The sequence below is a fragment of the Enhydra lutris genome, unplaced genomic scaffold (assembly GCF_002288905.1).
Source record: "Enhydra lutris kenyoni isolate GAN:26980312 unplaced genomic scaffold, ASM228890v2 scaffoldscaffold33, whole genome shotgun sequence".
Classification (NCBI taxonomy): Eukaryota; Metazoa; Chordata; class Mammalia; order Carnivora; family Mustelidae; genus Enhydra; species Enhydra lutris.
In genome coordinates, this window is record NW_019154117.1 from 5,281,871 (window position 1) to 5,294,492 (window position 12,622).

The 12,622-nt window shown below is 36.2% G+C and overlaps 1 protein-coding gene across 1 annotated transcript in view; it reads right to left on the reverse strand.

Annotated features, from left to right (window-relative positions):
* LOC111153517 (Janus kinase 2) overlaps positions 1-12,622 on the reverse strand; it is a 150,052-nt gene that overhangs the window by 78,786 nt on the left and 58,644 nt on the right. The window contains exon 3 of the mRNA XM_022512573.1: positions 11,428-11,678. Within this exon, the coding sequence (XP_022368281.1) occupies positions 11,428-11,653 (226 nt within the window). The 5' untranslated portion in view covers positions 11,654-11,678. The remainder of the gene's footprint in view (positions 1-11,427; positions 11,679-12,622) is intronic.

Genomic DNA, 12,622 nt, shown 5'->3' on the forward strand with positions numbered 1-12,622 from the left:
CTTAATCCACTGAGCCACCCAGGCGCCCCAAGATTTAAAATTTTTATTAAAATTTTCACAACTGCTTACTCCTAGATGTGTAATAATTTCAGTAAGTTACACAATATAAAAGTAACTTTTAAACTGCATCCTTGCATTCATTCATGTATTTACACACATTTCTAAATACCTCACAGGTCACAGGAGAAATTATAACAGAAACTAAAGAGTATTTATAATGAACGATGATTAATAACATGTATTAAAAATTAAGGAATAGGAGCACCTGGGTGGCTCACTAGGCTAACTGGCCGACTCGGTTTCAGCTCAGGTCATTATCTCACAGGTTGTAAGACAGAGTCTCATGTTGGGCTTTGTGCTCAGCATGGGGTCAGCTTGAAGCTGCTCCCCCAACGTGCATACACACTCTCTTTCTCTCTAAAATAAACAAATAAATGTTTTTAAAAAGATGAATAAAAATAAAATTATGGAATATAACTAAGCTGATACGTAAGAGGGAAAATTATAGCTTTAATCCAATTATATCAGAAAATAACAGAATTATCTGCTATCTAACACTACATTAAAAAAAAAAAAAAGCAACAGCAGAGGGGCACCTGGGTGGCTGAGTGGGTTAAGCCTCTGCCTTCAGCTCAAGGCATGATCTCAGGGTCCCCGGATCAAGTCCCACATCAGGCTCTCTGCTCAGCGGGGAGCCTGCTTCCTCCTCTCTCTCTGCCTGCCTCTCTGCCTACTTGTGATCTCTCTTTGTGTTGAATACATAAATAAAACCTTTAAAAAAACAAAAAACAAAAAAATCCAACAGCATAATCTCTAAGAGAGCTGAAAGAATGTGAAAGCATAGAAGTTAACAGAATAAAGATTCAGTAAAGAGAATCAACAAAATAAAAGCTCATTATTTATATTGACCAACAAAATAAATAAGCTTTTGTCAAATCTGAGCAAGGAAAAAAAAAACAGATAAACCCTAATGATTTTTTAAAGTATAATTATAGTTATGAAGACAAAAAGAGAATAGATAATGCCAATAAATTTGAAAATGCAGACAATATTAAAAACATATATAACTTTAAAAAATGGATTCAAGAACAAAAAACTTCAAAAGGAACCATAATATATTCATGTAAAAAAAGATAAAGAAGAAGAAAGGAAGGGGGGGTAAGAGAAGTAACAAGAAGAAAGGAAAAAACACAATTAGGCCCAGAGGAAGTTTATATGTAAGTTCAATGAAACATGAAAGACAATTCTAATCTTCTGTATACTATTATAGAAAAAAGAGAGAGAGAATAGGGAAATTGACATAATTTGTGAGTTTAGTTTGACTATGACACCAAAACCAGCCAAACATCATAAACGAACAGATAGAAAAACCCTAAACATTTTAATTATCAGCAAACCAAATCCCATAACATTTCTTTAAAGAAAATTAAGACAAAGTTCATTTGTCTTACAACAGTTGAGATGGCTTAACTGGAAAAATTAATGTAATTCTTCATAACAATGAATCAAAGGAAAATGTAAAAATGGCAAAATAATACATTTGAAAGGCTGTGTGGTGACTACACTGATATGTATTATATTCTTCTATGCACAGTATTAAATATTTTATAATAAAAATCAGGATTAAAAATGCAAAATAAAAGTGAAAATGGCAAAAAAAATGGATGTAAGTCACAACAGAGCAATTGTAAAAGTAATAACTAATAAACATGTGAAAGGAGGTAATATCTAGTATTGAAGAAAATGCAAATCAAAATTATGTAATAATCACTTTATACCACTCAGCTAGGAAAAATAGAAGGGATAACATCTAGGGCTGATTGGATGAGGTGAAAAGGGACTATGTTATATAATTGCTAGAAATGTCAACCTTTCAACACAGCAATGTACTCCTAAAAGTATAGCAGAAAATGTAAATTCAAGAGTAGAAAAATTTTAAAAATATGGTAATGCAATCCATGGAGCAGAATATTAGGAAACTCAATAAAAAGAATTAATGCAAAAGTGTGTGGCTTGAATAAATTTTTCACAATATAAGTTTTCATGATAAATGCAATAAGCATAAAATATGATTCCAATATATAAAATAATAACCTCAAAATCCTAATGACTGTGTGTATAGGAGGGAGGGGGATTACGTTTCCCCCTCATTCCATATATGATATGATATATTTACATGATCAAGGAAAAAATAATAGAAGGATATACAAGAGATTACTGCCACAGTTACTAAGATGGGACGAAGAGAAAAGAAAGGTTAAGAGTCCAGTAAAGAAAAACTTCTTAAAATTTTTGAATTATGTTATGTTAGTCACCATACAGTACATCATTAGTTTTTGATGTAGTGTTCCATGATTCATTGTTTGCATATAACACGCAGTGCTCCATGCGATACATGCCCTCCTTAATACCCATCACCAGGCTAACCCATCCCTTCAGTCTCTCCCCTCTAAAACCCTCAGTTTGTTTCCCGGAGTCCAAAGTGTCTCATGGTTCTTCTTCCCTCTGATTCCCGCCCCTTTATTTTTCCCTTCCTTCTCCTAATATCCTCTATACTATTCCTTAAGATCCACAAATAAGTGAAACGATTTAATTGTCTTTCTCTGCTTGACTTATTTCACTTAGCATAATCTCCTTCAGTTCCATCCATGTTGATGCAAATGCTGGGTATTCATCCTTTCTGATGGCTGAGTAATATTCCATTATATATATGGACCACACCTTTATCCATTCCGTCTGTTGAAGGGTATCTTGGTTCCTTCTACATTTTGGCTATTGTGGACACTGCTGCTATGAACACTGGGGTGCATGTGACCCTTCTTTTCACTACATCTATACCTTTGGGGTAAACACCCGGTAGTGCAATTGCTGGGTCATTAGGGTAGCTCTATTTTTAAGTTTTTGAGGAACCTCCATACTATTTCCCAAAGTGGCTGCACCAACTTGTATTCCCACCAACAGTGTAAGAGGGTTCCCCTTTCTCCACAATCTTTCCAACATTTGTTGTTTCTTGCCTTGTCAATTTTTGCCATTCTAACTGGTATAAGGTGGTATTTGCCTGATGGCTAATGATGTTGAACATTTTTCCATCTGTTAGCCATATATCTGTCTTCTTTGGAGAATGTCTCTTCATGTCTTCTGACCACTTTTTGACTTATTTGATTTTTGGGTGTGGAGTTTGAGAAGTTCTTTACAGATCTTGGATATCAGCCCTTTGTCTGTAGTGCAAATATCTCCCCCCATTCTGTGGGTTGTCTCTTTGTTTTGTTGACTATTTCCTTTGCCGTGCAGAAGCTTTTGATCTTGAGGAAGTCCCAATAGTTCATTTTTGCTTTTTTTTTCACTTGTCTTTTTTAGGCAAGTACTATGGCCTTGAAAGAAGATGTTGTGGCCTATGTCAAAGAGGTTACTGCCTATGTTCTCCACTAGGATTTTGATGGATTCCAGTCTCACATTGAGGTCTTTCAACCATTTAGAGTTTATCACAATGGTGTAAGAGAATGATCAAGTTTCATCCTTCTGTATGAAAAGATTCTGTCCAATTTTCCCAGCACCATCTATTGAAGAGACTGTCTTTTTTCCATTGGATTATTTTTTCCTGCTTTGTCGAAGATTAGTTGACCATAGATTTGAGGGTCCATATCTGGGCTCCCTATTCTGTTCCATTGATCTATGTATCTATTTTTGTGCTAGTACCATCCTGTCTTGGTGATCACAGCTTTGTAATATAGCTTGAAATCAGGCAACGTGATGCCCCTAGCTGAGAAAAAACTTTTTTTGTTAATTTTTAAATTTTTTTTGAAATTTTTTTCTCACCATAACACATACCCTCCCCAATGTCCATCACCCAGCCTCGCCATCCCTCCCACCCTCCTCCCCTCCAGCAACCCTCCGTTTGTTTCCTGAAATTAAGAATCTCTAATGGTTTACCTCCCTCTCTGATTTCATCTTGTTTCATTGAAAAATCTTTTTTTTTTTTTAAAGATATTATTTATTTGACAGACAGAGACCACAAGTATGCAGAGAGGCAGGCAGAGAGAGAGAAGAGGAGGAAGCAGGCTCCCTGCTGAGCAGAGAGCCCGATGCGGGGCTCGATCCCAGGACCCTGAGATCACGACCTGAGCCGAAGGCAGAGGCTTAACCCACTGAGCCACCCAGGCGCCCCTTGAAAAATCTTTTTAAAAAAGAATTCAAGAAATTCTTGATAATCTCACGTCTCAGAGCCTTGCACATATTATTTCTTTTATCTATCTATCTACCACCTCACCTCTCCCCATGAAATGCTTCACATAGCCAGTGTTCTAGGTATATAAGAGACAAAGCAGAAGATAAAAATGCCCAGGAAAGGGCCCTAATGGACCTGATACAAAATTGCCTTGGGAAGAGAAAATACTGGGAAGAAAATCTTAACAAAAAAATAGCATTTAGTTTAAATGTAATCATGCAAACAAAATTGTATATGGAACCATTACTCTAAGCATATGATAACAGGGATTTTTTAAAAGAAGACAATGGTCATGATTTTCAAACAAGAGCACAATCATACAAAGTGGGAAAAGTGAGTTCATATCTATGAATCACTAGTATTTTTTAAAAGAATGAATAATGATTCCTTCAAATTGGACTGCATACCTTAATTACAGGTATCAAAATAGGAAAATGAATGGATCTATATAAATTGGCACAAAAGGGTCAGAAAAAAAGGGGATACACACCAAAAATAAAAAAATAAAAAATAAATAAAGTTAAGTCACCCTGCAAACAAGTAACAAAACATAGTGCTTACAGTGATGTTTAGTAACACTGATATCTTATTCCAAAATGGCAATTATACATTAATACTTATATCATTTTTCTTGGTTCATGTTAATTGGGTTGAAAAAGCAATGACATTGTATTGGAAACATACATTATATTGAAAAAATAGGACTACACAGAAACCTCAGTCATTTTAACTCTTTCCCTATACACCAAGTCCAAATTATTTGTATTTTTATTTATTAAAAGCACTTTAATGTGATTATTTTCCAAGCCATTATCATTACTGAGATTCAGTTCCATATCATTCTAGAGCAAGAACAGTCATCATATCTGATCAATATCTGTTAATATCAACAGAGTCCCTATTCCATAGTAAGTACAAGAGGGCCATAGGAAATACAAAAATAAAAATAGTGCCCAACTTTAAGGATCTCACATTGTAGCAGATGACTCAGAGATGCCACTGGGGAACTACAATTCCAAAGGGTAAGTGAAATGATAGTAAAGACCATAAGAAAACAAAGAAGTACAGGGGAGAGATGAAAAATATTCTTTGCTTGACCAGATTTTAGAAAGGTTCCTCTGAATCCTCCCCAACAAGGCTCATACATGTTCTTCTGCACAGAACCAAGTTTTAGCAAGAATCCTGCTAAGTCCACTGAGTAAAAGTTCCACACTTTTGATATCTAACCCCTATTATCAACCAGATGATAACTGAGCACCTTGGCCTAACTATGGCAGAATCGTATTAGGCTGGTTAACCCTGAATCCCCCCAGACTTGATGTCTACTCTTAGTAATTTTCCATTCACCAATGCCCCTGCTGATCTTCTTCCTTGGCTATAAAACCCCACCCGTTCAGGCTGTAGTCATTCAGTCAAGACCACTTCTATACTGGAATATCCTCCCAATAAAATGGTTTATTAAGTAAAATTCCTTTTTTTTTTTTTTTTTCACTTTAACTTCTACTCAGCTCTGGTTTTAACAGAGGTAAAAACATTTATCAAGAGAGTCAAATGAAGGGGCCTGGGTGGCTCAGTGGGTTAAGCCTTTGCCTTCGGCTCAGGTCATGATCTCAGGCTCCTGGGATCAAGCCCCGCATCAGGCTCTCTGCTCAGCAGGGAGCCTGCTTCCCCCACCTCTCTGCCTGCCTCTCTGCCTACTTGTGATCTCTCTCTCTATCAAATAAATAAATAAAATCTTTTTAAAAAGAGAGAGAGAGAGAGTCAAATGCAGTAAAGACTTCAATGAAGGCTTCTGAAGAGATAATGTATAAACTGAAAGCACACTGGGATTTAGCTCTTCTATGTAATTGTAAGCAGAATACATAAAATGTATATATTCATAAAGGATCTGCTGTAAATGCTCCTGAAGCTAAAATAGCTAAATAGAAAAGAAAAGAGAGGTGCTATACAGCATAGAACTACAGACAGGAGGAGCATATAACCTGGCTGGACCAAGACAGGTTTGGTTTGTCTGCTGTTCCAGCATAATCATTAATAGCCTATCTTTTCACCTCGAAAGGATCCCAGTTTAAACAGTGATAATCTATATACCATTAGCTTAGAGTCTGATATGAGTCAAGTCTGAGCTCGGCCATTTACTAGCTAGGTAAACTTGTGGTAGTTAATCTAAGCTTATACCTCATCAACTAAGATTAAGGACAGAAAACTGAGTTCATAAGATAGCTGGAAGGATAAAATGCTATAATCTGAATAAAGCACTTGGCAAAGTACATGGCACATAACATGGGTTCCACTGTAAAGATCCCAAGAGTATATCTTAACTGGGTTTCATAAACTACGTAAATAAATAGGGTTTTTTGTTCTCTCTAACTGAATAAGCTAGAATGAGCCATACCAGTACTTTTCAAAATTTAATGTTTATCCCTATAACAACCTGGAGACTGTCTTTTGGCTTCCACGGTTTTTGCTAAAAACCTTGAAAAGCATGGTTTTGTTGAAAAAGATAGTTTCTTATTCATTGATTCTGGGATGGGCCCGAGATACTGCATTTCTAACAACTTCCCTGGTGATATTGATACTACTAAACCGTGGACCAACAGATGGATTTAACAACACACAATATACTATAGAAGATAGAATTAGTCAACACAGTAACAAGTCAACAGAAAGCACCCAAATTGAAGGACAAGAAAATAACAGAATGGAAATAACTGAAGAGAGTATAAAAGGCATTTAAGACCTGTCAAACAGACCTAATTTACATGTAACTGAATAGCCCAGAATTTTCCAAAGCTAAACAGATACTGACCTACAAATTCAGCAAAATCAGAGAGCCCAAAGCAAAATAAAGACAAAGAAAACAACATATAGGTACACCACAGTCAAACTGCTAAAGATGAACAACAGAAAGAAAAATCTTAAAAGTAACCAGAGTGTAGAAACATATTCCCTTCAAAGGAGAAATAAAAGATTAATAGGTAGCTTTTCAACAAGAACCAGGGAAGCCAAAAGACAATGAATGAATATGACATATTGAGAATACTGAATGAAAAAAAGCCAACCAGAAATTCTATACCCTGTGACAATATCTTTCAAAAAAGAAATCAGAAAGAAAAGACATTCTCAGACAAGTAAGAGCTGAAGGTATCGGTCATCAGCAAACCTGTGATACAGAAATACTAAAAGGAGTTCTTTAGACTGAAGGAAAATGATGTCCGGTGGAAGCATGGGAGGAAAGAATAAATAACAAAGGAAAGAGTAAATACAAAAGAATTACTATTAAAGCAACAATAATATAAGTGCCCTGTGGGGTTTATGATGTCTACAGAAATAAAACATATGATACCAATAGTACCAAAAGTGAAAAGAAGTAAATGGAGTTGAACTGCTCTCAAGCTCTTGAATTGTTTAGAAAATTATAACATACGAGCTTAAGATTGTAATAAGCCAAAAATGTACATTGTGATATCTAGGATAATTCTAAAAGAACAGTACAAAAACTCTAACACAAAATCTAATAAAAGGATAAAAAAAAATACAATCTCGAAAAACAATAAGAAAGTTGGAAAACTCACAATTCCTGATTGTAAAACTTTTTACAAAGCTATAATGATGCAGAGAGATAGATAGACACCAGAAGTGAAAATCCAGAAACAAACCCACTCATTTATGGCCAAATGATACTTTGAAAGGGTTCTGAGACTACTGAGTGGGGAAATCATAGCCTCTTCATCAAATGGTGCTGGGATTTGAATGTAGATATCCATTTGTTACTGGCTTTTAACACTTCCTATAATATTTACAAGGTTCATCCATTTTGCACCATGTATTTGATACTATTTAGCTGAATATTATTCAGCCATAAAAGAATAATGTACTAATACATGGTACAACATAGACGAAACTTATAAACACTATACAAAATGGTAGAAGTCATTAACACACAGACATTCACATGCAAAAGAGTGACACTGCACCTCTACCTCAAACCAGCTGCAAAAACGAACTCAAAGTGAAGCAAAACTACAACTATAAAGCTCCTGGAAGAAACTACAGGGGCAATTCTTCAAGAACTTGGATTTTTGCAACAGATTCTTAGATATGACACAAAAACACAAGCAACAACAACAAAAATAAATAAAAAATGTTTCATTAGAATGGAAAATCTTTGCTTCAAAGGACACTACCAGATCCAGACAGTGAAAAGACAAAACACAAAATGAGAGAAAAGACTTCCAAATCATATATTTGATAAAGGATCTGTATCTAGAAAATATAACTATTAACAACTCAACAACAAACAAACAAACAAAAAACCTTTAAAAAAGGGACAAATGATATGAATAGACATTTCTCCAAAGAAGATACATAAATTGCCAATAACCACTGCAATGATGCTCAAAAGAATTGGTAATCAGGAAAAAAAATTAAAACTACAATAAGATACTATTTTATACCCATTAGAATGGATATAAGTTTTAAAAGTCATATAACAACAAGTGTCATTAGGGATGTGGAATAATCAGAACCCTGATGCATACTGGTATGAATAAAAAAATGGTGCAGCCATTTTGGAAAATACTCTGGTAGTTCCTCAAAAAGTTAAACATAGATTTACCATTTGACCCATAATTCCACTCCTGGGTATACACACAGAAATTAAATCATCTGTCCATGTTGTACACAACTTTGTATACAATGTTCACAGGAACATTATTCATGATAGACAAAGATCAAAACAGCCAAAATGTCCAGCAAATGATCAACAGTTAAATCATATGTAGCATTATCCATACAGTAGCATATTATCCAGTCATAAAAGAATGAAGTACTGACAGATGGTACAGTATGGATAAATTTCACAAAAACTGCATGAGTAGACTATTCTGGGGTTTCTCTTCAAATCATAAAAATCTTTCAACTTTTACTAAAGATTTTCATGGCAATCGGCTATCATATGAGTATAAGAAGCTAGTAACAAAGGGTCACCTATTATATGACCCCATCTATATGAAATACCTAGACAAACAAATGTATTGAGACAGAATATAGATTAAGGGATACCTGAGGCTGGAGAGGGATGAGGGGATTTGACAGTGATAGTCAATAAGCTCAGAGTTTCTTTTGGGGTGAAAAAGTGTTCTAAAATTGACTGGTGATACTAAAAATCACTGAAATGTACCCTTTCTAAAAGTATGAAATATGGATCATTTATCAGTAAAACTTTTTCAAAAAAACACAATGAGATACCACTTCACACCCACCAGTGTCATTCATCAGAAAGACAGGTAATAACAAGTGTTGATCAGGACATAGAAAAATTGGGACCTTCATACACTGGTGGTGGAAATGTAAAATGATTTAGGTGCCCAGAAAATATTCTGGTGGTTCCTCAAAACGTTAGGCACAAAGTCACAGTATGACTCAGGAATTCAACTCCTTGTCACAAAAAATAAAAATTAAAAAAAAAAAAACCCCACATATGGCATGATTCCACTTATATGAAATGTTCCAAACAAACAAATTCTTAGAGAAATAAGTATATTTGTTGTTGGGAGCTGGGAAAGAAATGGGAAATGATTTCTGATGGGTAAGAGGTTTCTTTCTGGGGGTGGAAAACTGATATGATAGTTGCATGGCTCTGTGAATGTACTAGAAATATTGGATTAATGAAAGGAAGAAGAAAGAAAAGGAGGAGATCTCAAAAGCAGCTAAGTAAACCACCCACCAATTACCTAACCATGTGCCAGAAAAAAGTCCATCACTATTTAAAGAATACAACAAAATCCAGCAGGTAACAATGTAAATTGAAAATATACATTACAATATCCAGCATCCAATCAAAAATTGTAGGCATTCAAAAAAGCAGGAAAATATGACCTATAACCAGAAGAATCATCAATCAGTAGAAGGATACCTACAAATGACAGATAAATCAGGTACTGTAATATATTCCCTCTAGTAAAGAAGGTAGCACAGGGACGCCTGGGTGGCTCAGTTGGTTAAGCGGCTGCCTTTGGCTCAGGTCATGATGCCAGCATCCTGGGATCGAGTCCCACATCAGGCTCCTTGCTCAGCGGGGAGCCTGCTTCTCCCTCTGCCTCTAGCCTGCCACTCTGTCTGCCTGTGCTCGCGCTCTGTCTCTCTCTCTTTCTAACAAATAAATAAAATCTTAAAAAAAAAAAAAAGGGTAGCACAAAACATGAACATGATGAGGCAATGGAAATTATTAAAAAGCAATACAAATAAAACTTCTAGAGTAAAAACTACAGAAAAAAAAAGATAAGGAGACATGAAGACATAGCGACAGAAACCTACCATTTTGCCCCTGGTACCCCAAAATTCACATCCTTTCACATTCAAAATATATTCACTCCATCCCAGCAGCCCCAAAATCTTAACTCATTCCAGCATCAACTCAAAAGTCTGAAGTTCAAAGACTCATCTGAATACCAACTAAATCATATTTGGGTGAGACTCAAGGTACCATTCATTCATCTTTAAGTAAACTGCCCTCCAGCTGTGAATCTGTGAACTCGAACAATTTAAATGCTCCCAAAATATGACAGGACAGCCATAAGATAGGTATTTCTGTTCCAAAAGGAAGCAGAAAAAAAGGAATTACGGTCCCAAGCAAGTCTAAAACCCAACAGGGCAAATTCTAACAGATCCAAGGCTTGAGAATAATCCTCTTTGACATGACAATCTGTTCTCCCAGCCCACTAGGGCAGAGGTCTTGCCTACAGGACACATTGGGACAAGGTTTCTGTCCTTGTTTACCAGAGGTTGGCCCCAAAACTCCCGGCTGCCCAGCCCCTGTGGATTTGGGGGGCTCCATCCTTTGAAATCTAGGTGGAGACAGCCATTCTCACTGGGCCTGTGTACTCTCCCCTGCTGCAAACAACACACCCCATCAAAGTTTGCTGTCTGAACCATATGGCGGGCAGCTGCTGCACCAGGCACTTACAGAGCTGCACCTTGGGCAACCGAGGAGCTCAGCACCTGCAGAGCCCTCATTGTGAGGCAGCACCAGGTAGCATGCAGGTATCCAAGCCCTAGCAGCTCTTCTTTGAAAGCACACTGCCATATAAGCATTTTAAAAAATAAAAAATAATACATTATACATGCACATTGTATTATAGGAGCATAAATGAAGTGATAATCTATTAAAAAGGAGAAAATAATTTTTTAAAAATATTTACCACAAGCTTTAGAAGCAGCAACACAAATTTCTTCTGCAACATACTCCCCAGTTGGAAACTTCAGATACTCTCCTTCAGCTTTCTCAAGAGAATGATAAAGATACACCTGCAGGAGTGGATCTATTTGCTTCACCGGATTAGCATTTCCAGGAATATCACCATTCTGATGTACAGGAGATACGGACGTTCCTTCCATTTCTGTCATTGTAAGGCAAGCCATCCCCATGCAGAGTTTTTTTCAGAACATTTGCCTGTTAAGAAAAAAAACAGTAAATTACAAAATGAAGTGATACTGATAAGGCATCCCTCATATATAAAGAAGGCTTCACTGAAAGCAGTGACTTTGTTAAATTCATTAACTGAAAAAATACTGTGTACCACTATACAAAGCATAGTGAGAGAAATTGAGATTATAAACTTCCTGTGGACAAGGACCATAAAGCTGAAGTTTCCAATTAAACTGAGGAAACGTAATACAGATATGTAATATTAACAAAACAAACAAAACTAGTCACAGGACAGAAGAGATCCCACTAGACAACATAAATTCTCAACAAATGAATTACTATGACAATTGCTTATTGGATGTCTGGAGGGGGTAAATAACATTTCAAACTGGGTTAAAACTGATGAGTTTTAGGGGCGCCTGGGTGGCTCAGTGGATTAAAGCCTCTGCCTTTGGCTCAGGTCATGATCCCAGGGTCCTGGGATGGAGCCCCGCATCGGGCTCTCTGCTCAGCAGGGAGCCTGCTTCCCTCTCTCTCTCTGCCTGCCTCTCTGCCTACTTGTGATCTCTCTCTGTCAAATAAATAAATAAAATTTAAAAACAAAACAAAACAAAAAAAAAAAAACTGATGAGTTTTATTAGAGAGGTCACATTTAAAACTGATTCTGTACAACAGACTGGATTTGTATAAATGAGAGAGTAGAACTGTGCTGAGAAGTAGGAAGGTACAAGATCAATTCTAATTTACTGGCCTGAAGTACAGTATTTGAGAAGTTATACCATTTAGGAAAGGAATAAAAAAAAAAATATTTGTGGCAAATTGCAACTACATACCCAAAAAACATTTTTCCTTCCTCCTTGATAGAGCCCAGTTTTGTTGGGAAGAGCAACATACCCCCAAAGAACTGTACTTTCCCACAGATGGATAGCCCCGTGAACCAGTTTCAACAAATGAGATTTAAGTGGAGG